Consider the following 25850-nt stretch of genomic DNA (forward strand, 5'->3'; position numbering starts at 1 on the left):
GGAGTGACTTTATTATTGCTTAATTCTATTTTTTCCTGTCCTGGAGGGGGAGAAAAACCAATGATTGCATTTTTCTGAGCACAACTCTTACCTTCTAGTTACAAGTGTACCTTGAGAAGTGAACATTAAACTTTTAAGGAAGGAGACTAGAGTGGAATCTATTTCAAGTGGTCTTTGCAATATAGTTGGGGACTGGAGACATCTATCTCTCAGTCTGGTGTTAGCAGCCGGTGCTTGAGGCAGGAAGGAGGAGGGGTCCTTTTCATCACTGACTTGGAACAGAAGGGAGAAGGCTCCCTGCTGGGCTGGGGAGCTGTCAGACCTGTACTCTCCAAGTACACCCCTGGCATGCAATATTGATGGGCACCATTCTTGGAGGAGGGATAGCAAGGGAAGGAGGGGCAGTAGGTGTCAAAAGAATTTATTAACCCAGTGAGGTGCAAAAATGTAATGAATAGGGAAGTGGTGAAGTGGAATTTTTAACAGGGAATGAAAAACAAAGAAGAAATAATGATAAGATTCTCTTATAGGTTTTCAAGATGAGAGAAATAGCATTGAAATTGGAAATATCTGAGCATATATGGAAGGAGTTACACAGGATAAGATTTAACTATGTGAAAACTAAGGTCAGAGTGTGTGACACATTTCCTTTATTTATACAAAGGAAGCTATTAAATTACATAGAAGACAATAGCAGAAAATAAATATCTCGGATTCATGTTTTTGCAGAGAAGGACCTCTCTTTATGTCTCATGTGTTTTCTAAGCAATTCAAGCAGTTTGTAAATATTAATTGCAGATGATATGGAAATGAACATAGAGCAAAAATTAGCTGCAGAAGCGTCAATTAAGTAGAAATTTCAGCAAAAAACAATGATTAAAATTTTAAATGTTTTCCAAAGTCCAACAAGGATAATATTCCAGTAAATGCTGGATGGGTGCTGAGTCCTCTAGGACAAAGCCCACAGAGAGAAATTTCAGTTTCCTGTCAGAAATATTTTCTCATCCTTTGCTTGTCATTATCAGTGAGGAGAACTTCTAATCAAGAGTGCATAATTTACAAAACTTTCACATAAGCCATTGCATTTGCTGCTCAGGGTACACCTGTAAGGTAGTGTATGTCTATTACCTCTTTTCCAGAAGAGGAAACTGAAATCTGCAGATATTAACATACTTGCCTAAGGATGCGAAGCTAGGTAGGTTTCAAACACAAATCATTTAATTTCTTTCACACGATGCTGTATTTTGGGTTGCTTAGAGTGGGTTTAAGTCCTTGTGAAACTATTCTTGTCTGTTTCCTAGAGCAGGCTCAAGGAAAGAATCTGTCTCCATCCACCTCTGTGGGAACAGGAGATGCCTTCTAGTAATGGACATGTCTTTTGTCTGGTCCCTTAGGATGATAATCCCACCCTAGGCTCAGCTGCCTTTTAAAGCACCGGCCTTCACACATAACTGGCAACTTGAAATATTTGCACTCTAGGTACCTGACAGGGAATATCTAACTCACTTGCTATCAAAAGCTCAATTGTGCAAAAATAATATTTATGAAAGCCACTCTGAAGGGCGTGCCACCATCTCCCTAGACAAGCCAAAATCTATCCCTGGATTAAGCCACAACTGATAAGCATTATGCTTGTCTACCTCCATTGAGGGACACTGATAGAAGCAGCCCGTGAAACTCATTGCTGTTTTTCTTTTAAGGATGCTGTTCACTGCATTAGCAAAATGTCTTCTTTATGAGGAACCAAAGGAAAAATAATCGAGTTTCTTCTGAGCATATTTTTTTCCTCATGGACATGCAGATCTTGTAACTTAACACATTCCCTTCTTGAAAGGCTTAGAAATAGTAAATTCACGACCTGGTACCAGCAAATGTGCTGGGAATTACACAAACTATTTTATATTCTAACTGCTCTCCTACTTTATCTTATCTTTTATAACTTTATTTTCCCCATTTTCTTACCTTTTTTATCCACTTATTTAAATTTATTTCTCTTATTGAGAAGAAGTGTTTTCATAAACTACCTTGAAGCATTTCTAAGTAGGATTTCAATAAATGAACATTGTCAAGAACAGTATGAGGATAAGATTTAAGTATACCTGGACTCATTAACTCCCACCATTAGCCTTTTTATAGCTCTTCCTTCAAATTGAGGAACTTGAGGCTCATGAATGAGAAAAGACTCTACTAAAAGGAGAAAGATCACTGTGTTTCCTTGAGACAGAATAATGTCAACTACTATTTTACAAAGTTCCAAAAAATAACATGATAAGCAAATCTAGCTCTATACAGTTACCTATGTAGACCTTCCTCTATCCTCACACATTATTATTTATATTTAATAGATAGATACAATAGTGTCAGTTGCCACACTACTGTCTCACATCTTAAACCATTGCTAAGGGGATTTCACCAATTAAAAAAAAAGTTCTGAACACCACTAATGTCCAACAGTTGACAAATCTAATAATCTTTTTGTTGTTCTTCCTCTTTCTTTACATTTTTACTTTAATGACACCTCATGTTGAGGCTCCATCTTGGAGCTCTCTTTACCTTTAAGTTTTGAGATCCTATTTATACCACAGTTTGTTTGTCTACCCTTACAAACCTTCATACTTTCATTAGGAAATATTCATTGAGGAGCCACTACTCCTAACACAGTAATATGTTAAGTACTGTGCTGGATGCAAACTCTTCATTTGCCTTATCCTTACATGTTCTATCTAGTTTCTCTCATCACACCCAAACCTTCATGGGAGTATTTCTTAAAGTTCTTTCCCCAGTTCTTTTTGCTTCTGCATTTTCTCGGCTGGAGGTTCCTTCCCTGCCGTGACTTCACTTCCACGTCCCTAGCAGGAATCCACATCCCCACTCACACTGAACGCATCCAAACTGGAATCTGTCCTTTCCCCTGTAGCCACTGCTGCTTCTCACCTTTCTCACAATTCTCACAGTGCCCCAGGCTTGATTCTTGAATCTGTTCTGTGTGTTCTGCCCCTCCTTTGCAACACTTCTAGCCAGCTGTGAAATACTTCCTCTTCTGAAATAGATTCTCTCGATACCCTCTCCATTCTCTCAGACTGGGACCTAGCTCACCCTCTGGCCTGGTTCCTCCTCCTCCTCTCTCCTCACACCTGCATTACTGCCAGGGCCCACCCAGGCACCAAGCCTTCTGGGCGAGTCCTTCTGTTCCCTCCACCAGTGCATTCCGTGCACTGTCACCGGATCAATCTTTAAAAAGCGCTGCTATTCCTGTGTCACTCAGCCGCTCAGAAACTTTCCATGGCTCCCCACAGTTTACAAAAAAGGTGTTCTATTTACCTTTGTATTTGGAATCTCTAAATTGATTTCTTCACCCTTTGATAAAACTGCTAGGTGAGTACAGAATGCAGAGAAAAGGGAAAATCAGCTTTCATATCTTCAATTCAAATTGTTTTCCAACAAGAATCAATAAAGGACAAAATTTCAGTCTAGGTCGGGTTCATTTGTGCAAACTGCTACCAGAAACAAGGCAAAAAGGCCCATGTTAGCAGCATTAATTGTGGAAATTGTATCCACCAGGAAAACAAAGGCTTCGCCGCCTTTCCAGAGATCTGTAAAGCAGGAGAGGTAGAAATCCTGAGCACAGACTTGCAGCTCTGCACCTTCTTTGGTCAGAGACCGCTTGTCCCATCTCTGTGGCTCATTCAGGCTGTTCAGCTGCCAGCCTGAACTTCTTTTGCTTAGAGCATATTCAGTAATGATAAGACCCCTCTTGTCACATTCACTATGCCACATGTAATTAAGTTCACGCCTCCCTTCAGACAATTCACATCCGCAGATGACCAGCTGGATACCATCCAGCTGGAAACATACCCAGTTTGGGATGCAATAAAAGGAATCAGAGAGAAGAAAAATGGAGAAGAATGCTCAGAATTTTCCTACGAATGCATGATAACATCACAGCTCCTGATGTTCTCACTGAGGCTTCTTCCAAAGAAGTTCTGTCTTGTATCGTGTGTGGATAGAAAGGATCTTTAGTGAGTAATAGAAAGTGTATCCAAAAATGCACCATAATACATAGGCAGAGGTTTGGTTTGTGCATTGGTGCAATGGAGGAGGATGGCACATTAGGAAGCAGAAAGCGCTTTGTGATCAGAAAAGCCTGAGTCTGAATTCTGCCTTGCTAAGGTACTAACTGTGAAACCTTGGCTATGGAACCCAATTCCCCTGTGCCTCAGTTTCTTCATCTTTAAAGTGGAGCTTATCACAGCTTGCAGAACGTAGTGAGAAGTAAATGAAATTAAGAGTTTGCTGGATGAAGGGCAGGGATGCTTTGTATTATGACTATATCCTAAAGCACATTCTTGCCATTGTGTTTTACAATAAAAATGCATCTGGTTCATAACAGAAAACTAGTGAAGAGAAGACTTCTCATTTATCTGAAACAGTTATCCTCCTGTGTTTGTTCCTTGGTTCGTGGTCTTTAGTGCATATTTTCTTTTGAGATCTTGAGGTTTTCCTAGCTTCATTTTTATAAACAGAACTTCTTTTATGCACACCAAATTCAACAGAGTAATTCCCTCTGCACCTAACTTCAGATGGTAGGCATAGCAAGGAGTGATTTATAGTTTCCTTTTCATTATAGTCAAAGGCAGAGAACCCTAAAAGCAGAAAAGTGTCTAGCTTTATCAATTTTCTGTTTTCTCTTTCTTTCATCTAAAATGTACAATTATCCTGGTTCAGCTGCCAAGGAAAGTATGGGAAGAGCAGGCACGTGAGTGCACACCTCTTTCAGCTTCAGCCCGTGCCTGCAGCAGCCCCTTAAGGCTTGATCTTCAGCTGCAGATAATGATAATCTGATGGAAAATAAGAGAGCTCAGGCATCTTACTGTTTCTCACCATAAAGCACAAGCCAATACTTATTTCTATTTAAACAAAGTGTCCACGCTGACAAAGGCCTTGATGGATAGATGTACTTAATGCTAACCTTGACTCTGGATGAGAGAAAGAAAAATAAAATAAAATAAAGAGATCTTGGAGTTTGCTAATCTTCTTTTCTCCTGATGCAAAAGAAGGGAGCTTTGAGGGCCTGTGAATGTTGCTTTGCATTGGGAATGAAAAAAATGAATATTTGATGTGGGTAAATACAAGCCTTTTAGTGATTTTTCTGTTGCTCAAATTTAAGGCATGAATAATGCTCAAGAATTGTATTATTTTCTTAGGCTAGTATTTATGTAGGTGGAAGTACACCACCTGAGGAAAAAAAATGTTCTGGGTCACACCAGTTATAAATGCCAGTATCTCCACCTGAGAGCATAATACAAAAGCTTTACGGCTAGTGAAGAGCAAGACTAAAAATGGATGTTTTTCTGAGGATGAGAGCTGGGAAGAGAAAAGGTATAATGCGTTATAATGATAACCTAGTTCTGCATTGTCACTCATGCTTTATATTCAGAGCTCAGGGCTGAGGAGCCGATGCTCTTCCCCTTGGGAAAAAAAAAAGATAATTACATGATGAGGATCTCCATTTTAACAACATCTTTCATTTTAAGATCTTGGTGTACTTCAGAAGCATTAATCAGGCTTCCAAAGCACTATTTAACACACGCATTTTACATGGAAACTAATCAAGAAATACCCAATACGATTTGTTAGAGGCCAAACTGAAAATTGAATTTAGGACTTCTCAACGCCTCTTGTTATTTTTACTTAAAATAACTTCATCTTTATGATTATGAAACATTCTAAACAAAACCTTTTAATTAAATCTAGTTTTAATCAATCCTAGACCCATTCTGAACAGTCTAATGTGGAATTTATAAGTGCTAAACATAAGGAAATTAGTAATACTTAAGCTAGAAGACAGTCACGAAAGGAAGAATCGTGGGTCAGAATTAAGGGCTAGGCTGAGTGGGAGTGGTAGGGACTGGGGGAGTTGTCCAATCCTTTGTGACCTTTGACTCTGTAATGGGAACAGGCTGGATTCCTGAGCCAGATCCCATGAAGTCGACGTCTCTGTGTCTACCCACTTGCCTCTCTGGACAATCTAGGGATCACATTTCTGGACATTTTTCCAGGAAATATGGCAACATGTCCACTTGGGAAAAGATCTCTAGCCTTCTACCCATATTCAAGATCTGCAAAAGTGTCTGGAGCCTCAAAGACAAAGAGAAGTAAAACCTGATCTTTTGTAGGTCAAGGGAAAAAAAATGTATGCCAGAAGCAAGGCACTTGAGACAAAAATATGTTGGGTTTATTGTGTCTATTGTACAATTTCTCCTCCAAGTTAGACATTGGTAAAGTCAGTGCACCAGAAAAAGCATATTTACCTCATAGTTTCTTTCCTGTGTACAGTCACATACATTTCGTAGACTCTCCCTTGGGGAATGGCCCCAGCGGGAATCAGCAAGCTGACTCCTGAATAGCAAAAGAGAAAAGCAGTCATGTAAGACCTAGGAATCAAAGCTTTTGTAGCACGTAAAACGTAATGAGGAGATTTTGTGACCGCGCAGCCATAAGCCTGCTTCGTTTTCTCTAAAGACATGTAAATATTCCGAGTTGCTCCATTTTCCTTCCTCGTTGGCCTCCTTACCACAGCTCCCTCTGAACTCTTATGGAATTACTTAAAGGAATGATGTAACTTTTTAAACTCTTGTTTTATTTGAGGAAAAGACAGATGGTTCCACTGTTGTTTTCCTTGCAAGACAAGGGGAAAACCAACAACTGCTCAAAATTTCAAACAGCTGTAATGATGCATCATTTCCATTTTTTTGAAAATCCCCACAAGATTCAAAGTCAGGGAAATGCCAACTTCAACATAAAAAACAACATGTATTTTTTAAATATCTGGTTAGCATCAATGTAATTCCACAATGGTATAAGAATGGTGAAGACCTTTTATTATGCATAACTCTAGAAAGTGAACAGTAACTCCTAGTTTAGTCACAGCACGTCAAAGCGTTTCTAGGTAGTTGCTGATCGGTGCCCTTTTGCAGAACTATTAGATTGGGCTGTGTTCTAAGCTAACTGTGTCTGCTGTAGCAGTGGCTTGCAAATTTGAGCTCACGTCAGAACTACCTGGAGAGCTTGTTAAACCACAGATTACTGGTCCCTACCCCCAGAGTTTCTGATTCAGAGATATGGGGTGTGGGGTAGATTTTTTAGTTCAACCAGTTGCCAGGTGATGCCCACAGTGATGGTCTGGGGCCCACATCACTGCTCATCATCACAAAGAGTGATTCAGTGTGGACAGCACTCCAAAGATGTTTGGCTCCATCATTTGATTCCCATAAAATCCAGCTTCCTTCAGCTCCATACAAATTTATGAAGCATCCTTGTGAGTACAGTGTTTGGCACTGTTGTGAATTTCAAGAAGGAAAAGATAGTCTTCCTGTCTTTGAGTAATTCATAATTTAATTAGCGAGGAAATGGAATATGCCAAATGACCGTGGGGCGATATGAAAACTTGCCTGACCACACTGGAAAGTCTCAAGAAAAAAGAATGGAGAGTTAAGAGATAGTAGGCCTTTATGTAACTGGTTGAAGATGTTGAGCCACAGCCCTCTTGAGAAGGAGAGTAATGTGAGAGCCCTGGCGTTGTAGGAAGTGGGCTGTCAACGTACAGAATGATTTGTGGAGGACACAGCAGAAGATCACACGTGAGGCTACCAAGCCTCAGTGCTTTTATTTTTTTCATTGAAAACATAAAACATACCTTAATCTTTGTTATAGGGATGAAACAGCATTATGAATATGAAGTAATAGGTAACTATTGTTTGTCCATTAAATAAAATATCATATGTTGATCACCATTGCCTAATACATAGGAAGAATTTAAAACATGCTAGCTCACTCCCTTCCACTTAAGAGGCCTTTATAATAATGCACATATGAAAAAGTGGTAGGTAGAAATAGGAAGAAAAGGCAGAATCCAATACATATCAGAGGGAAAAGAACTATTTTGAGAACAATTGTAATGTTTAAACAATGGAAGAACATTAAAATATGTTTTGATTCATTCAATAATGGACTATTATAAATATATTTAAAATCATGATTTTAAAGTGCATGCAATAGCACGAGGATTAATGAGAAAAGGGTAGAAAACATTATATAATACATGATCTCAGCTGTGTAAACTGTGAAGAAAAAAATATTTCATTAAATGTTTTGATTTTGTTAAAATATACTTTTAAAGGTTTAGGATAAAAGTTGCCAAGGCATTGAAATGAAAGAGTGAATGACAGGAAGAATCAAATAAAATTTCATATTCAGTCCTGAAGACTCTTTGGTCTGTATATTCCTTGGCTATACATACATTATGTTTTTTCAATGTGACAACATTTTAGGTATTTACATTTTAGGTATTACTGTATTTACAAAATACTCACAGCCTTGTCCAAAAGAATTAGATAGAGAGGAGGCCATTAACCCTTTTATGACCCATGGTTCCAAGCTCATTACTAATACTGATTAATGAATATCGATTTTTAATCCAACAGTATCAGTCATTAACTTTCATTCACCATGAAAGAGCTTTATGAGGCTTATTCTCTAGATGCAGAGAAACTACATAATAAACTGAAACCAAGTAATAGTACAAAAGCACACCTGATGAATCTGGTGATTCTGGATACAAATATCAGAGGTAGGAGTGAGTACAGTGTACACTCTCAATACTGTGAGGTAAAAGACTGATCAAGTTAGGTTAATAAATGAAGATTTGATGTCTATTATGATGCCTCTGATGATCAAAAAATTTGTTTTCTGTAGTATTGCTTCATGTAGTAAATTGGAACTGAACCAAATGATATATTTTATAATTAGTTCGTCCTTTTAAAGTATAATGACAACATTAGGACTTGCGGCTTGATGTTGCCTTCTGAAGTTCTAGAAGAAAGGAGGTCAGTGATGGTTCTAAATTACACCTCAGCAGAAAGTTGTGAGTATAAAATTTCTAGAGGAAGTGTTTTCAGAATTGTTGGAGGAAAATAAATGGTTTTGCTGATTTGTCTGAAGTAATGTTCTGTTTACATTGAAAGTAGATTTGGGCTGGATAGGTCACATTTAACATTTCAGGCCTAATGAAAACCCATGAACAAAAAAGATTTTGGTATGGAAAAATATGTTTCAAGCTGCCTCTTTGCAATTTAAACCTCTAGGAATTACCTGAATTGGGAACAATAAGATGACCTCCCAGCGAGTTGAAGCTGCCAAATGCGGTACAGGATGGATCAGTCTGCCTTGCTAGACTCTGGTTCTTCAGGTTGAGGGCTTCATTCTCCAACAACGACTGGGTCATCTGAGGGGACAGCTTGGATGTAAACTCAGAGAGGTCATCTTGGGGGGTGACAGCACCTGAGGTGTTGTACACTTTGATTTTCAGGTTGGGCAGTGGATCCAGAATTGGAGAGTTGGTCATTGGGATTTTGTCTGAGACGTCATGCAGGGCATAGACAGGCCCTCTGTACATGGCTGCAGCTGACGTGAGGTCTGGGGGTACCGCCAGCAGATCTGAGTCAGAAAGAGAAAATAATCCCATTGGCATTCTCCATTCAGGCCAACCTACATTAGTCAGACTCCCCCTCACACTTTCTGAGCCAAAAGTAAAGCAGCTCAGCTAATATCAGAGATGGATAGACAGGCTCTACTGAAAACAGGGCAATCAGATAACTACCAGCTATTTTATTATTGGCTATAAGTAAGTGGTCAAGCTCATTCTATAATTTGCTTTGATGTCTACTCATTATGCCCAAGGTATTTAGCTATTTCAACAGATTGGATTGAACGAGCCTCACTAGGTGATGATTAGCTATGGTTTCCCTGGTCTATACTGGATTTGGGTTCATTGGTAAATCATTCTATTCATAGCAATACAAGATATCTTGTCAAAGGAAGGAAAAAAAGAGACTCAAGAAATCAGTCAACCAATCAGAGTACTCTTTTCAAATAGAAGTTAAAAAGTGACAGAGCAATCTGTCAGAAAAGAAAAAAAGAGGATTTATCTTGTTAACTCTAATTTGTTATGTAAATGACATCAATACAGTAATGAACAAAATTAACTCAAATTGCTGTCTTCATGGAGCTTACATTCTAGCTGAATGAGATGACTCTAAAGTCATTGATTTTTGAAACTGCTTACATGCATAAGTAACAGGGCATAAAGTGGAATGTCAACTGACCTTGTCTTGCTGCCTTGATGTTCACAGGCTGAAAGCCCCCATTGAGTGCCGAAGAGTCAATAATATCTGACTCAAAGTCACGATGATTCTTCCGATACACAAACAAGGCCACAACTACAGAGATCGCCAGGCAAACAATCACTGCTATCACAATCCCAACATAGAGAGCCACATCATCTGAATCAGGAGCAGCTAGAGAGAAGAGTGAAACACTGAACCAGCTGCTTACAGAAATTTCTCACAGTACACATATGTATTGCTATAATTTTTTCAGACATTCACTGCCTTTTTTATAGGTTAATTTCAAATCTATTTCAAAAGCTATATAAAATGGCTGTGGCCTTTCAGTGGAAAATTATCTCCGATTTCTTTTCCTTTCTCACTCTGCATCTATCCACCCACTAATCTATCTTATAATTGGGCAGCATAACAGACTGTTTATTACTAGGCATATAAAGAAACTGGAACTAAAACCATCCCAACCCACAGGAAAAAAAAGTTTATTACTCATTTCAGGTGGAAAAGTTTGGAAGGGTTTTTGAATTCACTGATAGTTCTTTAAAAACATAAACACTGTTAGAAATATCTGGCATGTTTTAAATCTGCATATTTATTGAACCAGAATATTTTCCTAAGTATCACTCCAAGTCATAAAATTACTTTCCATAGCACTCTTCTCACTTTCCCCTAAATCAATGGAGAGGTGGGTGGGAATGGTGTAACTAAGCAAAGCAAATATTAGGAGCAAACATATTAGATTTGAAGGGTGTGCTTTCGGAGGGCCCAGATCTGGGGGACAGAGGTTAATGCTGATAACTGTCTCTAAGTCCGGGCTTTGATACAGATGCAGTATTATCTCTGAGAACCCTGAGCTTCTCACGGTCCCCTGTCAGAGATTTACATTTGAGCTACTCATTACTAGAATAAAATATAGCTCTCTTGTGCACTAAGGAAGATAAAGGCCTGGTTCAGTGATCAGAAAGGTCAGACTACCCCAGAAGGAAAATAAGCATTCGACCAACACGGTATGTCAGTCAACTGAGGCCTTTTTTCTGGAAAAGAATTCCTATAAATGTTGCATGTTGCCTTGGTGGCATAGAACATGCTTTCATCTAACTAGAAAAGGTGATAGAAGCTGATAATTAAAACAAACAAATGAAATGAAACCTTTGTGGACCCCTTTGACATATTTAAGTCTCTGTTTTTAGTTTTCTGTGATGCACAAAAACATGTTCAGCAAAATTAATCAAAGCTGTTCCACTCACTATAAAAGAGGTTGTTAAATTGGCACTTCAGGTAGTCGAGAACAACCTAGAATTTTATGGTCAATTTTATAGACGTGTGCATTTTTCAGGGAGAGAGAACTTTCAAATTTGTAGGTCCCATGACCTCCTAAAATGTGAGGAACCACAGCCCTCTCCTAACACTCACAGCCACACGGTTTACATGGTGAAATAACTCATCATTTCATTTGCCAGTGGCTCACGAGATAACCCACACTCTAATGTCATGGAATCTTTCACATATTAGCAGTGTAAATGAATTCTCTATTGGAAATTGCTCTATCTCTTTTAGCATTTTGTGTTTAAATGTAATGTATCCAATGCTTTCTTTTAAAAATATTCTTCCCAAAATTTCCAGAATATTCACTTTCCCATCAATCAAGTCAATATTAGCAAATTTTCTTCAGAAAACCAGTGATATCGCAAATACTCTTGGTTGAGTGAGTGCTGCTTTCAAAGTACTTACTTCACTTTTCTGTTGGGTTTTATTTGAGGATTTGAGGCACTGCTGCAGGATTCTGAACTCTGGTCAGAAAATTACATCTAAATTCTTAATGTTTTACTTTACCAGGTCATAGTTACTTATTCAACATTCATGATTTCTAGCTCAACCGATCTGTCTTTTTTCAACCCTTTCCTTTTTAGTATTTGAACCCTGCCCTTTACTTATATCAGCATATTTCATGATATGTTTTGTCAGCTACTGGGACTCAAGCTTTGAATGGTAGACTGATAGATTTTAAAGCTGGCAGAGTCTTGAAATGATCCTTTCTTCTCTTCAGCAGCAAAAATCTAATTTATTTTTCATGTTAGAATATATTAGGCTCCTATTTCCTGTGTGCACATCTGTAATCCAAAGAAAGGTAAACTTGAACTAGGGGCAATAATGTTAAATGATTATTCAGCAACATAAAATCCAAACATCAAACTTACAAGAAAATCCATATTCATTCTGGGTTCTCTGTTCAGTTGAAATGGGATAAATGAAACCTTGAAAAGAAAAAAAAAATGAAACAAAAATGGGAACAAAATCAAATTAATGAGGAAAAGAAAATAGGAAGCATGAAAAATGGTTTAATTAAAAGGAAAAGAAACCCGTGGTCTTTCAAAATTCTGGTTCAGTACAAAATTATGATTTTGCATCTCCTGTCTGCTCTGGAGCCTCACTAAGAATTAATAAGCAGGCAGATTGAATTTTAGAGCAAAAACTGGTCTCGAGTCACTAACTTGGGAGTGCTTAAAGTCTTTCTTTTATTGAGCATAAACTCTAATGGATCTAATTTATTTCAGACATCAAGGGTCATTAGCATAAGGAAAATCTTTTTTCCTTATCCCTGCCATATGCTTTAATTCCCAGGACATATTCAGTAAGGCTCTAAACAGTTTTTTTCTTTTTTATTTAATCATAACAGCTTGCGCTTGGTCTAAGAGAACTAAAGAAGACCTGTCATCATTGGTCAAAGGTTAAGTACCCATTTACTGAGCTAAGCTGAGACCACCTCTCCCCCGCTCCATCTCAAATCTACGTTTTGGATTTTCTGTTGTTTCTTGCCCCCTTCATTTAATAGGAGTCCAGTAGGTTTTGTCTAGGGACTGAACAGTTTGTCAATGCAATGGAAACTGGATGCTTTTTATTTGAAATCATTAGAAAATCAATAGGGCCTAGAGGTTATAAGGTTACTTATTTTAGGGCTTCAGAGAAATGGTGTATATTGGGAAAAATAAAAACTTCATCTCAATAGAAAAATGCAGAAATAGCACTAGCATTTTATTTCTCTTCCTTTTTAGTGTATTCTGAAGATGGAAACTGACAATAATAATGCAATATAGATAATGATAATAATGTGAAGTGGAATAAGATAGGGAAAAGTCACTTAAAATATGTGCAACACAAACCTTTTGAAACGAAAAACCTATGGAAAGTTTTAAAGTATATCTTATACTGGTAACCACAGTTCTCCAAGATTTACTATTCTGCTACATATGAATTAATCAAATGATATAGCACCATTTGGATTAATCCAATGAAGATGACTAAGAAGCATGTGAATTAAACCTTCCTAGTAATATTCAAGGACAAAAAAACAAAGGAAAACTGCAAGATTCACAATTAATTGGTTCAAAATGAAAGGTCTATAAAGCTGTAATACTAAAAGCAACTCTAAATCGTGCCTTAGGTAGCACTTCCGTAGTTTGCCGAACACTCAGTTCTTACAAGCTATTTACCTATTTGGGGGAACTAATTCTGGAGAAACATGCAGTGCTACCTTAATGAAAGAGAGCTTTGCTGTGGCACAGACAGGTTTGCTCTGAATTAATTTTTAATGCTTTATTTTAGAGCAATGATCGCAACCTCCTACTCAGTTTTATAAATATTATATTCCTTATTCTAGTTGTCTGAGTCCATGTATTAGGTTTGATTTTCATTTTTAAACACTACTGCCTGGTAATAAAATTTTTCCATTTGTATTCTGTGAACTCAATAAAAGGACATCTGGAACATATACAGGCTCTATTTTCAAAATCCAAAGACTTAACACAAAACAAGTTCACTGCTAGTAGAGGAGACCAGATCACAATGCCACCCTCCTGGAAGTGATGATGTTAAGTAGAAGAATGTCAAAAGACTTATTTTTGCAGGTAAGAGGGCAAGGAAATGAGTATAAAAGGCATATTTACAAATGCTATGATGCTCATCCTGAAACTTTTGGTAAGAATCAGCCTGGCAGCCAGGCACGGTGGCTCACGTCTATAATCCCAGCACTTTAAGAGGCTGAGGCAGGTGGATCGCCTGATCTCGTGAGTATGAGACAGTCTGGGCAACATGGTGAAAGCCCATCTCTACCCAAAATACAAAAAATTAGCCAGGCGTGGTGGCGCGTGCCTGTGATCCCGGCTACTCGGGAGGATGAGGTGGGAGAATCACTGGAGACTGGGAGGCGGAGATTGCAGTGAGCAGAGATTGCGCCACTGCACTCCAGCCTGGGCGATAGAGTGAGACTCTGTCTCAAAAAATAAAAAGAAAAGAATCAGCGTGGTCCTGCTTGAATAAGCAGAAGAGCTGCATCTTGCAAAAGGAAAGCCTGTCTCCAGCTAGATATCACGTGGTCTGAAATTTCTCCCTGTAAAGCAGTTCTGAGTTTTTTGTCTCTGCTTCCCACCAGAATTCCTGTTCTTGATAGGCAGACCAAGAATAGAGAATATAACTGTGTAATTTCGATTTGAATGTCAACTTTCACAAATTATGTAGATTTAAACTACTCAATAAATGTTTTGTGCCTTATTATTTATCTGAAACTTCAATCTCATTCCAGGCACAGAATTGGAATTCATTCATTCATTCATTCATCATCCATTTAGCAAATACTCTTGAACCTTATTATATTCTGGGTTCTGTTGTAGACATGGGGATACTTTCCTGTTTTTACTGAAGTTTAACAGAAAATAAGCAAGTAAACAAAATAATAAGATCATTTCAAATAGTAAAAAAGTTCTTTTAAAAATAAACCAAAAGAATGTAATGTGTTCGGAGATGTCAGGATGGCCAACTTAGGGAATTAAGGAAGAATTTTTTTTTTAATTGAGATGAAATTTGACCTGGAGCTTGAAAAAAAGAAAGAATCTGCCAAGTGAAGATCAGGAGCCAAGTGCTTGACGAGAAATGACAATAAATACGAAAGTCCTGACAGAAAGACAGAATGGTTAGAGGGTGGGGAGCAAGCAAGAAAGGAAAGGGAGGAGGTGCGGTCAGAGGACAGGCAGCACCAGGTCACGTCCTGGCGGGCCAGGATGAGGAGTCTCACTCTGTCACCCAGGCTGGAGTGCAATGGCACGATCTCGGCTCACTGCAACCTCCACCTCCCGGGTTCAAGCGATTCTCCTGTCTCAGCCTCCCGAGTGGCTGGGATTACAGGTGTGCACCACCACGTCCGGCTAATTTTGGTATTTTTACTAGACACGGGGTTTCACCATGTTGGCTAGACTGGTCTCGAAATCCTGGGCTCAAGCTATCTGCCCACCTTAGCCTCCCAAAATGCTGGGATTACAGGCCCGAGTCACTGCACCTGCCCTCCACAATGAGTATTGATTTTATTCTAAGTGAAATGCATAACCTGTGATAGAATGTCATTTTGAAAAAAATCACTTTGGTTTCTATAGATATGGATTTTCAAATGGAGCAAAGTGATAGGGTTTTACAGATGGCTTCTATAATACATGGCTTAGGAGATGTCTGTCAATAGGTGTATAATATAACTGATGAAGTGTTTGCATTTGAGGTTGTTCTGAACGAAAATAAAATATTAAAAAATTAAATACAGCCTCACTCTAAAATATTAAAAATATTAAAATATTTAATATTTAAAAAAATTTAAAAAATATTTTACAAAGTCTCACTTACTTTAGTTATTCCTCATAGGCAATTAGGACCAATCTAGCCAAACTCTTATTTTCCTACATGGGAAAATTTAAAACAGACCAGTATTAAGTGTACTCACCAAAGGTTCGACACTCCAATTTACTCTGTTATGGAAACACTGATAAAAAGTTATGTAAGTCATCCCTGTAAAACTTTTTCCATCATTTTCAAAACACTTCTGCAACTACAGAAGTAAAACATCACTTAGCAGGCTGGGAATCAGAGAAGAAGGGGATTACTGTTCCATCCCCTAAATGAGGGGAACACAGAATCACTTTCTGGAGTTTGTTTTTATGCTTCTCCATCTGATCCGTCTCTCACAGAACAACAGGGAACATTTTCTTCAGCTAATGAGGTGATCCTGCTGAGAGGAGTCCTAGCAATAATGAAAAATAACATCTCCGGCAGAACACAGTGCAAAATAATTGTTTTTCAGTTGCTACTGACAGCCTGGTTCAAAAGTTAGGGATTTCAGTTAACTTTCCTGCTACTTCAAAGTAAGGTGGTCTAAGAAAAGCACCGGGCCATGGGCCAGTACACTGCTTTTCAGTCTCAGGAACATCAGCTTGAATCCTAGCTCTGCCACTTAGCTGGGAGAGCTTGGCTAAACTACTTTACTTTTCTAAGCATCAGTTTTCTAATCTGTCTAAGGGGATATGAATACTTACTTCTAGAGCTGTGGAAGGGATAGATGAGATTTGTAAGGTGCTGGTACATTGCCAGTAATCAAGAAATGACCAACAATGACATTGATATAATTATGATGCATGTCACTAAGGTATACTAAGATGCTGGGTCCTTAAGGGATTTTATCTGTAGAATCAACATAGCCTATTATCTAATGAGTGATCTTAGGAAACTCGTTTGAATTTCAGTTTCCCCAGTTATTACACAGACAGGGAGCCCAGTTTTTCAGAGAAGCCATATACAATGCTCTTTTCTAAGGACTCTTGCACTCTCTTCATGTCAAAAGGCTTATGCCTGTCCTTTGTGGCTTCTGGCAAAAGATATGGTGGTATGTTTCCAAAGCACGTTTTCAAGGCCAGAGTGCAAATTGATGGTAAAAAGGTATCTCAACCAAGAGTGATGCAATTTCTCAAGAGGGTGTTTGGAAATGGGGTAGGGGTGGTGTTTTTTTTGGTTGTCATAAGGATTAGGTGGTGGTTTTTTGGCATTTTGTGAGTGAAGGCCAAGGATATTGAATGTCCTGCAATGAAAGAAACAATCTTGCCATGAAAGGATGGCCCAGAACAAAATCCACCTCCCTTGATAACAACTTTCACAATCACCTCTTTTTGACTGAAAAGGCAAGAACAGGCATGGTGTTCAGGGAAAGGTATGAGACTTGTTACCCCTGGGTACAGTGTGGCCTCAGCAACTGCTTTTTCAAGGGTAACTGCTTATAACCTATATCCACTTTAAAACAATGTTTTTTTAAAAAAATATATTTATTTCAAGATAGGGTCTTGCTCTGTCATGCTGGCTGGAGTGCAGTGGCGTGATCATAGCTCACTGCAGCCTCCACCTCTTGAGATCAAGCAATCCTCCCATCTCAGCCTCCCAAGTAGCTGGGACCACATATCTGCACCACCACACCCAGGCTATTTAAAAATTTTTTTTGTAGCGATGGGGTCTCGCTATGTTGCCCAGGCTGGTTTTGAACTCCTGGGCTCAAGCAATCCTCCCACCTTGGCTTCCCAAAGTGCTGGGATTACAGGTGTGAGCCATCACACCCAGCTGTAACTTGTATTTTTAAAGAAAATTTATTTTTTAAAGCATAGATTTTCCTGACCTGCAGGAATACAGACTAAAGGAGATTCGATTTGGAGAAAACCTTTAAGTGAAGGAAAAATATTTGAAAACTGGAGCAAGAGCAGGCTGTGTCTTAAACAGTTCATGCAATGCTCCTTTTACTTGAAGACCATCTCATAATTGCTCAAAACATTATCTCAAGAGATTATCTCATTCAATCTTTTTCATATGAGGAGACAGAGTCTCAAAGGTGAGAAAGGATGTTTGCAAAGTTACCCAAAGTGTTGATATTCTACCAACTAAAATTTGGGTCAATAAAACTGACAATGTATAACTTTGCATTGTCCAGCTCTGGGTGGCACCATTCATATTTGTGTTTACTGTAGATTTGGATTAATCATAGAACCATTTTCTGGCTGCTGGTAGTAAAGTGACTTAGGGAACGAATGACTTTTTTCTAATTTGCACAAGGTCATCATTTAGACTAGAGGTGAGGTCGCCCGAACGTTTTAGTGATGTCCAACTTTCACTGGTGTTTATACTGAAGGAAGTAATATCAAATTATCCCTAAGTACACGGCCAAGACTCAGTAACTGAGCAACAATATACCTAAATGTAGCCTGTCTGGTGGGTTTATATTTGAGAGTCTCAAGAATAATGCCAGAAACCAAATGTAAGTCTTCATTTCCCCAATAAATAGCAACTACTTTTATTTTTCTAGCCTTTTCAAATTTTTTCTTTCCAAGCAATATGGATAGATAGCAAAAAATGATCATGGTTTTATTATTACATTTTTTAAAAATAATTCAAACTGTTTTTATGCCATAATACATACTTTCATAGAAATAATTATCAAGCAAATATTCTGATGTGAGAAACGTCGTAACTTCTGAACATCATTGGCCAGGTTTAAATCCTCAGAACCAAGTCTATGTTCTCACAAACTTGCAAACCCCCAGGATGTTGGAGCGAAAATAGATCATTGATTGGAACTCCCTACTTTAACCCTTTGAGCATAGAGTGGTAAAGGGATTTGTCTAACATTATAAAGCTGATGAAACAGCAGAGCCAGGGTTGGATCCCAGCCCTCAGGCTACACCTCCACCGTCCTTCTTAAGTACTGTGTGAGCAATAATTAGTAGATTCAAATGAGGAGAGACAAGGAAATAACAGAAGAGGACTTGGTAGGCACCTGGCTTAATTTGTAACACAGTGATTGCATGAGATAACCCTGCTGATTTGGATTGTAAAATATCTCTCCATTTGAAATATTATCATTTATAGTCATGACACTTATAAAGCCAAAAATAGCATAGAGAGGTTGTCTCCTTTAAATGAAAAAAATTTCCAAACAGTGTCTTCTGTTTCAAGTGTGGGGCAAGCAAAGAGGTGTACCAAATCTTGGCATTTCCGCTCTAATGTGACTGGAGAGCCTTGCTAGAATGATGTAGTTGTTAATGCATGATAATCACATTGCATTTGGCATAAAACCCTATAAGTAAATATTTAAAGGAGAAACATCATTTCCCTAAAAAATGATGCCATGTGGAAAAAAGGAATAAACATCAATAATTGGAGGAGCTCTACACGTCAGAAGAAAATCTCATTTTTTTTTATTATACTTTAAATTCTGAGATACATGTGCAGAACGTGCAGGTTTGTTACATAGGTATACACGCGCCATGGTGGTTTGCTGCACCCATCAACCTGTCATCTACATTAGGTATTTCTCCTAATGCTCTCCCTCCCCTAGCCCCTCACCCCCGGACAGGCCCCGATGTTTGATGTTCCCCTCCCTGCGTCGGTGTGTTCTCATTGTTCAACTCCCACTTATGAGTGAGAACATGCATCGTTTGGTTTTCTGTTCCTGAGTTAGTTTGCTGAGAATAATGGTTTCCGGCTTCATTCGTGTCCCTGCAAAAAACATGAACTCATCCTTTTTTATGGCTGCATAGTATTTCATGGTATATATGTGCCACACTTTCTTTATGTGGTCTATCATTGATGGGCTTTTGGGTTGGTTCCAAGTCTTTGTTATTGTGAACAGTGCTGCAATAAACATATGTGTGCATGTGTCTTTATAGTAGAATGATTTATAATCCTTTGTGTGTACACTCAGTAATGGGATTGCTGGGTTAAATGGTATTTCTGGTTCTAGATCCTTGAGGAATCGCCACACTGTCTTTCACAATGGTTGAACTAATTTACACTCCCACCAACAGTGTAAAAGCATTCCTATTTCTCCATATCCTCCTCAGAATCTGTTGTTTCCTGACTTTTTTTTTTTTTTTTTTTTTTTTTTTTTTTTTTTTTTTTTTTTTTTTTTTTTTTTTTGAGATGGAGTTTCACTCTTATTGCCCAGGCTGGAGTGCAATGGCATGATCTCGGCTCACTGCAACCACTGCCTCCTGGGTTCAAGCGATTCTCCTGCCTCAGCCTCCCAAGTAGCTGGGATTACAGGCATCTGCCACGATGCCCAGCTAATTTTTTGTATTTTTAGTAGAGATGGGTTTCACCATGTTGGCCAGGCTGGTCTCAAACTCCTGACCTCAGGTGATCCACCCACCTCGGCCTCCCAAAGTGCTGGGATTACAGGTGTGAGCCACTGTGCCCAGCCTGTTTACTGACTTTTTAATGATGGCCATTCTAACTGGTGTGAGATGGTATCTCATTGTGGTTTTGATTTGCATTTCTCTGATGGCCAGTGATGATGAGATTTTTTTCATGTTTCTTGGCTGCATAAATGTCTTCTTTTGAGAAATGTCTGTTTATATCCTTTGCCCACTTTTTGATGTATTTTTTTTTCTTATAAATTTGTTTAAGTTCCTTGTAGATTATGGATATTAGCCCTTTGTCAGATGGATAGATTGCAAAAATTTTCTCCCATTCTGTAGGTTGCCTGTTCACTCTGATGAGTTTCTTTTGCTGTGCAGAAGCTCTTTAGTTTAATTAGATCCCATTTGTCAATTTTGGCTTTTGTTGCCATTGCTTTTGGTGTTTTAGTCATGAAGTCTTTGCCCATGCCTATGTCCTGAATGGTATTGCCTAGGTTTTCTTCTAGGGTTTCTATGGTTTTATGTCTTACATTTAAGTCTTTAATCCATCTTGAGTTAATTTTTGTATTAAGTGTAAGGAAGGGGTCCAGTTTTAGTTTTCTGCATATGGCCAGTTTTCCCAACACCATTCATTAAATAGGGCATCCTCTCCCCATTTTAAAGCAACAAAAGCTGATAACCACTTGCTTCTGGCATCCAAGATCCTGCATGAGAACAGGTTTAAAAATGAGACAGATCTGCCTTCATACATTGGCTCCAGCACTCATCTGTGGGTGTTGGGAGGGCTGTTTCAATTCTATGCCTCAGTTTCTTCCTTTGCAAAAGAGAACTATTATTAGGGGATTAACAAAAGTTCTGTTTGTAAAGCTTTTTTCTACCTTTTGTGTATTAATTAAATTGAGCTCAGTTCAATTTTGTCTTAACTTGGTCATGTCTGACACAGTAGACTGGGGTCAGAAGCAACTAATGCCAGGGCCTAAAATCAGTGTATAAGGTGGACAGCAAACAGAATTAAAATGAAATCTGAAATATCTTTAAACTACCATATAAGATATGGTACTTTTTATGCCCTCTAAAGTCTATATGTAGGTGTCTGGGCATTAAAACCCTGCCTTTACATTAGTATCAGATATTTGGCCAAAAAGGAGATAGGTAGAGTTTTAGGAGATGTCCTGCTTGCCTTTGAGGTTTACTCATTACATTTCAATATGGAGCTGCTTCTATGACCTTAATACATGTAAATAGATTTTAGGATACTGTGGGGATTAAGCACAATAGAAGATGGATTCATATCTTATGGGGGTGGCTAGGATGCAAGTTATGCATATGACATAATGTGATTTATAAAAGCATTAAACATATTCTATAAAAGTAGCTATATTTAGGTCACAAAGATCTTGGTTAGTTTTAGTAATATTTATCTACTCTAAGTCCACTAGGCTACTTGATAAGATTGTTCCTCATTTTCTGATCCTATCGTTAGAAGAATCCCCTCTCCTTGAGCTGGCTGCTTGGTCTTCTTTTTTGCCAGTTACTTTACACTAAGCCAAAGCATGGGCAATTTTTTTTACCCCAATTACATTTTTTTCTGATGCAGATGTTCTTATTAAAACCTCAAGGGCCATTCAAAATAAACATGTCCAGATTTTCTTTTATCCTTTAAGGTCAGCTCTTATATAGCAAACCCATGAGGGCTGCACTAATGATGTCAAAGGTCAGGTCTGTCAAAGACACCCAGGGTCATTTATTATAATTTACCACTCTTCTGAGGGTTTATTTATTGATAGGGCTTAAGGAACTCCAAATAAATGAATACATAAATCCTAGGACATGACAACAACAATTAAAAAGAACATTTGCTTATCACTGATGTCAGTTATCTAAATTGCCATGGTAATTTACTGCTCCAGCCTGCTGAGGACAATGGCCACGCCTCACTAAGCTGGTCCATAGCCCTGTTCCTTACAGTGACCAGCCACACCCTTCTGAAGATGAATAGTAGATAATTAACATCCCAGGATGTAAATGTCTTATCTCATGATTCACAGTAGGTGAAGCATAAATGCCTGAAATTTAAACTAAGTTCATTAAAATCAAACTCATAGATCAGCTACTCAAGTGTTTTTATTTAAGTGTTATATAAACTATATGTTTTATGTAAGTGTTATATAAGCTATATTATATTATATTACGTAAACTATATTATAAAACATATTATATATGTTTTATATAAGTGTTATATTATATAATAGACTCTATCCCCATCAATGCTTCTTAGAAAAGAAAAATAAATTATAAATCCAAAAGCAGTGATACCAGAATCCCTCCATGGTAGTAAAGACACCTAATAGAAAAAGTAAAATGATGAAGAGTCCTGATGTAAGGTGACTGACTTCTAGAATACATGAACCTATCTGCTAGATTTCTAGCAAGAAGAAAATTGAGCTTGCAGCCCTGGACCTGCACCCCCGTGATCTCGAAGGAGCCCATGCTTTGCTGTAGTTGCTGGCTTGGTGGCACCTTTCTTGATCCCCTCGGAGTTCCCTTTCCACCTAGAATCTAAAGACCTTGCATTTGTTTTCTAACCTGTTTGGTGCTCCATAGGTGTTCATTAGGCTTCTGTGGGCTAAAGTTTCTAACCACATCCTTGCTTTCAAAACCAGGAAAATGTTTTACCAGAAAGGAAAAAAGCAAAAGCAAACCACACTTATTATACCGGACACTGTGTAGCATTGTGTTGGGGGGGCAGGCCATGTACAGAATATTTATTTGCCAGCTGGGACGCTACACATATCAAGAACTACACAAACACAGCTATGACATCAACTTCTTCCAACTGTAGATAAAAGCTCTCACTGTCTACCACTCACAATTATGCTTTCCTATCAAACTGCTGTGTTGACAAGAATTTCACTGGGAAATGACTAGCACCTTCTCAAATGCCTACCACAGGCGGTTATAAACGTATCATTCTAAAGTCAAGAAACGAGTATTTGTAAGGTAAATTACTTCCCCACATTAAGTCCACCTGGGCTTCTGGGGGCCCTGGTATGCAGTGTGTCCACACCACAATTTACACATGGAGAGCTCTGCCACTTCCTCTGTACTTCTGAGAATTAATAGAAGAGCTGTGTGATGTGTAATTTTTTTAATGAGTTGAAAGTGCTAACTTTGCAGAATGCCTAACATTTTAATTTCCCAAAGTCAGGAAGTTCACTGATGCAGACACAATTCCAAGCAGTTCTTGTTAGTAAATTGCAATTTTAAATTTGTCTACTGCAGCATGAACCATCTTCAGCAAGGAGTAATTCTAAGTTCAGATTTGAACTGTTACAAATCCCTATGAGAAACTCTAAACTTACAATGAGAATAAAAACTAAAATCTATAGGAATGGTTGCAGTTACTTAATAATCCAATCTACCATATTGATAAATACATATATAAATCTGCATTTCTGGACTAGGCCATATATATAGTATTTGAATTGCTATTTTCAAAAGGAAGAAGCAGTGATTAAACTATTCATATTATATGCTATCCATGACAAAGAGATCTTACTAAAAAATTATTATAAAGATTATAAAAGTTAGGCCCCATGTGGTGGCTCAGGCCTGTAATCTCAGCACTTTGGGACACCGAGGTGGGCAGATCACTTGAGGTCAGGAGTTTGAGACCAGCCTGGCCAACATGGTGAAACCCCATCTCTATTAAAAATACAAACATTAGCTGGGCAGGGTGGTGGATGCCTGTAATCCCAACTACTCGGGAGGCTGAGGCAGGAGAATTGCTTAAATCCAGGGGGCAGAAGGTTGCAGTGAGCCAGAATCGCACCACTGCACTCCAGCCTGGGCAACAGAATGAGACTCCATCACATTAACAAACAAAAAAAAAGATTATAAAAGTTAAAAGTTATCAGGTCTTAGTAATACAATTGTATTTCGACTTAAAAGGTAAATACGCTTATTGTCTTAGCATTTTTTGAGATTCCTTAAGTGTTTTCTGCTTCTTCTGTATCTTTCTATGTGTCCTGTTGTGTGTCTCTCTCTCTTGTCATAACCATTTAATGTAAAGCCTATTTCAAAAATATATTGTAAAACGTGTGGGGTGGCTGCTTTCACATTAGCTTAGGGATGATATAAAGAAACCTAAGGGGTGGAGCCAAGATGGCTGAATAGGAACAGCTCCGGTCTACAGCTCCCAGCATGAGCAACACAGAAGACGGGTGATTTCTGCATTTCCGTTTGAGGTACTGGGTTCATCTCACTAGGGACTGCCAAACAGTGGGTGCAGGACAGTCAGTGCAGCTCACTGTGCGTGAGCCGAAGCAGGGCGAGGCATTGCCTCACTCGGGAAGCACAAGGGGTCAGGGAGTTCCCTTTCCTAGTCAAAGAAAGGGGTAACAGACGGCACCTGGAAAATCGGGTCAGTGCCACCTTAATACTGCGCTTTTCCAACGGGCCTGGAAAACGGCACACAAGGAAATTGTGTCCCGCACCTGGCTCAGAGGGTCCTATGCCCACGGAGTCTCGCTGATTGCTAGCACAACAGTCTGAGATCAAACTGCAAGGCGGCAGCGAGGCTGGGGGAGGGGCGCCTGCCATTGCCCAGGCTTGCTTAGGTAAACAAAGCAGCCAAGAAGCTCCAACTGGGTGGAGCCCACCACAGCTCAAGGAGGCCTGCCTGCCTCGGTAGGCTCCACCTCTGGGGGCAGGGCAGAGACAAACAAAAAGTCAGCAGGAACCGCCACAGACTTAAATGTCCCTGTCTGACAGCTTTGAAGAGAGTAGTGGTTCTCCCAGCATGCAGCTGGAGATCTGAGAACAGACAGACTGCCTCCTAAAGTGGGTCCCTGACCCCCAAGCAGCCTAACTGGGAGGCACCCCCCAGTAGGGACAGACTGACACCTCACTCAGCCAGGTACTCCTCTGAGATAAAACTTCCAGAGGAACTACCAGACAGCTGAATTTGTGGTCTCAGGAAAATCCGCTGTTCTGTAGCCACCGCTGCTGACACCCAGCCAAACAGGGTCTGGAGTGGACCTCTAGCAAACTCCAACAGACCTGCAGCTGAGGGTCCTGTCTGGTAGAAGGAAAACTAACAAACAGAAAGGACATCCACACCAAAAAACCATCTGTACATCACCACCATCAAAGACCAAAAGTAGATAAAACCACAAAGATGGGGAAAAAACAGAGCAGAAAAACTGGAAACTCTAAAAAGCAGAGCACCTCTCCCCCTCCAAAGGAACGCAGTTCCTCACCAGCAATGGAACAAAGCTGGATGGAGAATGACTTTGACGAGTTGAGAGAAGAAGGCTTCAGATGATCAAACTACTCCGAGCTACGGGAGGAAATTCAAAACAATAGCAAAGAAGTTAAAAACTTTGAAAAAAAAAATTAGAAGAATGGATAACTAGAATAACCAATGAAGAGAAGAGCTTAAAGGAGCTGATGGAGCTGAAAGCCAAGTTTCAAGAAATACGCGAAGACTGCAGAAGCCTCGGTAGCCAATGCAATCAACTGGAAGAAAGGGTATCAGTGATGGAAGATGAAATGAATGAAATGAAGCGAGAAGGGAAGTTTAGAGAAAAAAGAATAAAAAGAAACGAACAAAGCCTCCAAGAAATTTGGGACTATGTGAAAAGACCAAACCTACGTCTGATTGGTGTACCTGAAAATG

General features: G+C 39.0%; 1 protein-coding gene across 1 annotated transcript in view; it reads right to left on the reverse strand.

Annotated features, from left to right (window-relative positions):
* Nucleotides 1-25850, reverse strand: part of UNC5C (unc-5 netrin receptor C) — a 400199-nt gene that overhangs the window by 46383 nt on the left and 327966 nt on the right. Inside the window, exons 8-10 of the mRNA XM_030819147.1 lie at nucleotides 10164-10355; nucleotides 9151-9495; nucleotides 6312-6399 (exon numbers count right to left, since the gene is read on the reverse strand). Of these exons, the coding sequence (XP_030675007.1) occupies nucleotides 6312-6399; nucleotides 9151-9495; nucleotides 10164-10355 (625 nt within the window). The remainder of the gene's footprint in view (nucleotides 1-6311; nucleotides 6400-9150; nucleotides 9496-10163; nucleotides 10356-25850) is intronic.

The sequence above is a fragment of the Nomascus leucogenys genome, chromosome 9 (assembly GCF_006542625.1).
Source record: "Nomascus leucogenys isolate Asia chromosome 9, Asia_NLE_v1, whole genome shotgun sequence".
In the NCBI taxonomy this organism is placed as follows: Eukaryota; Metazoa; Chordata; class Mammalia; order Primates; family Hylobatidae; genus Nomascus; species Nomascus leucogenys.